The 1761-nt window shown below is 40.5% G+C and overlaps 1 protein-coding gene across 1 annotated transcript; it reads right to left on the bottom strand.

Moving 5' to 3' along the window:
* Positions 1–883: 883 nt before the first annotated feature.
* Positions 884–1186, bottom strand: FIBRA_09168 (uncharacterized protein; the record flags this gene model as incomplete). The annotated part of the gene is made up of 1 exon (XM_012321493.1): positions 884–1186. The coding sequence occupies one exon, from the start codon at positions 1184–1186 to the stop codon at positions 884–886; it is 303 nt and encodes a 100-aa protein (XP_012176883.1).
* Between the last annotated feature and the right edge of the window lie 575 nt (positions 1187–1761).

Consider the following 1761-nt stretch of genomic DNA (forward strand, 5'->3'; position numbering starts at 1 on the left):
CTCTGCATGATTTAACTATAGCATATATCTATTTCATCTATGCACTCTATTTTCATCTCCATCTATTTGTTGTTGTCTACATCACTGTTTCATTTCAGTTGTTGTCTCCTCCATCTCTATCTATCAGTTCCTTGATTCAACTCATCAACTAATACACTATTCTAGTTAACCTCAACAGAACTCTCTTTCATTTCCAATAGCTTTCTTCATTTAAAAGTTAGTCTCTATCTTGTTGTACTTTAGTTTTGTCCTCCTGTTCCTACATATACTATATAGGGACATCAGCAATAGAACCTAGGTGTTCTCTCTGCTTAACTTCAGTTTGTGCTTGCCAACTTCTTCTAATAGGAAAGCTCAGTCTTAGTTAGACATAAACCATAGTACAAGTCCTCAAGTCTAGGACTTAAGTGTTACATCTAAAACAATGCTCAGATAATACCAGTTAGAACTCCTGATCCCCAGTTGTCCAAGGTCACTTAACTTTAGGACAAAACTCTCCTAGGATTACTAGTTCCTAGTCACCTACCAGTAGTCACAGTGGTGACCACAAGGGCATAAGCAAGAAGTTTAGCTTGCTATAACAAGATTCACACTTTCAGTACCAGAAACAATTCAGATCAGTACATTAACACCAGCCAGAAGTGGATGTTCTGTCTCAACACTCTCTACCCCAATCAAAGTAGAGATAAAACTCTAGGAGGATCAGCAGGATCACTAGTAGCCATTGGGAGCAATAAAGACAAACATTGCATAGTCCCAGCCCTTATAGCTACACCTACAGACATCTCCCCAGTCACAGTACCCTCTTGTCTGGCACCCACAGCAGCATCTAGTAGAAAAGGCAAGGGTGTAACACCAGACAGTCACCCATCTAGATATCAGTCTAGATGTTTAAGGAGGAAGATAGCCCAGTTGACACAACACCCCAAGCCAGTATCTTTGACGCCTTCTTTGGGACCATCTCACTTGAAGAAAGACCAGTAGTACCCCAATCCACAGAACCAGAAGCTGGTCCCTCTAACTCAAATTGAGACTCTTCACCTCCTCCCTCAGAACCAGAAGAAGTGAAGAACCCCAAACCCTCTAGAGAGAACTCAGGAAAACAAGGAGACAACAACCCAAGTGACCAGGAGAGCAACATGGCAGACAATAATAGCTGAAATGGAGCAGTCAACAAGCCCAGCATCTTTGAAGGTGACAGAGAAAAAAGTCAGCAGTTCCTAGGTGAAATTTATATCTATTTCCTGGGCAATGCCAAACACATCAGGACAGATGAAAATAAGGTTGAATGCACTCTATCTTACATCAAAGGAGCCATCTACTTTTTTGTTAATCAGCTCATCACTAATGCCAGGGTGTCGAAGTATCTTCCTGATACTTTATTGTTAGTTGAGTGCTTCACTTTCTATGCTCTTTGTTATTTAAATATCTTCACAATTGACTCTTACTACTATATGCTGCACATATCCCATATTCCCTATACTATCCCTGATCCTTCCATCTTTTTACTCTTATTCTCCATTCATTATTCCCTCAGTTATATTCAACTCTTCATCATCTATACCTACAGCCACTTTCTGTAGTTGTACATGTTTACTCTAGGACTTGGACTCTAGGTATGTAGCTGCATGGCCTACTATTTAATATACTAGATGCTCATCTTGGACTCTAGCTGTCCTCATTTCATTGAGCTTCTGGCAGACCATCCTCTCGTCTTGGTCTCAACATTTATGCCAAAGCAAACCCTAACCACAAACACTC

The sequence above is a fragment of the Fibroporia radiculosa genome (assembly GCF_000313525.1).
Source record: "Fibroporia radiculosa TFFH 294 genomic supercontigs, scaffold12211, whole genome shotgun sequence".
Lineage (NCBI taxonomy): Eukaryota > Fungi > Basidiomycota > Agaricomycetes > Polyporales > Fibroporiaceae > Fibroporia > Fibroporia radiculosa.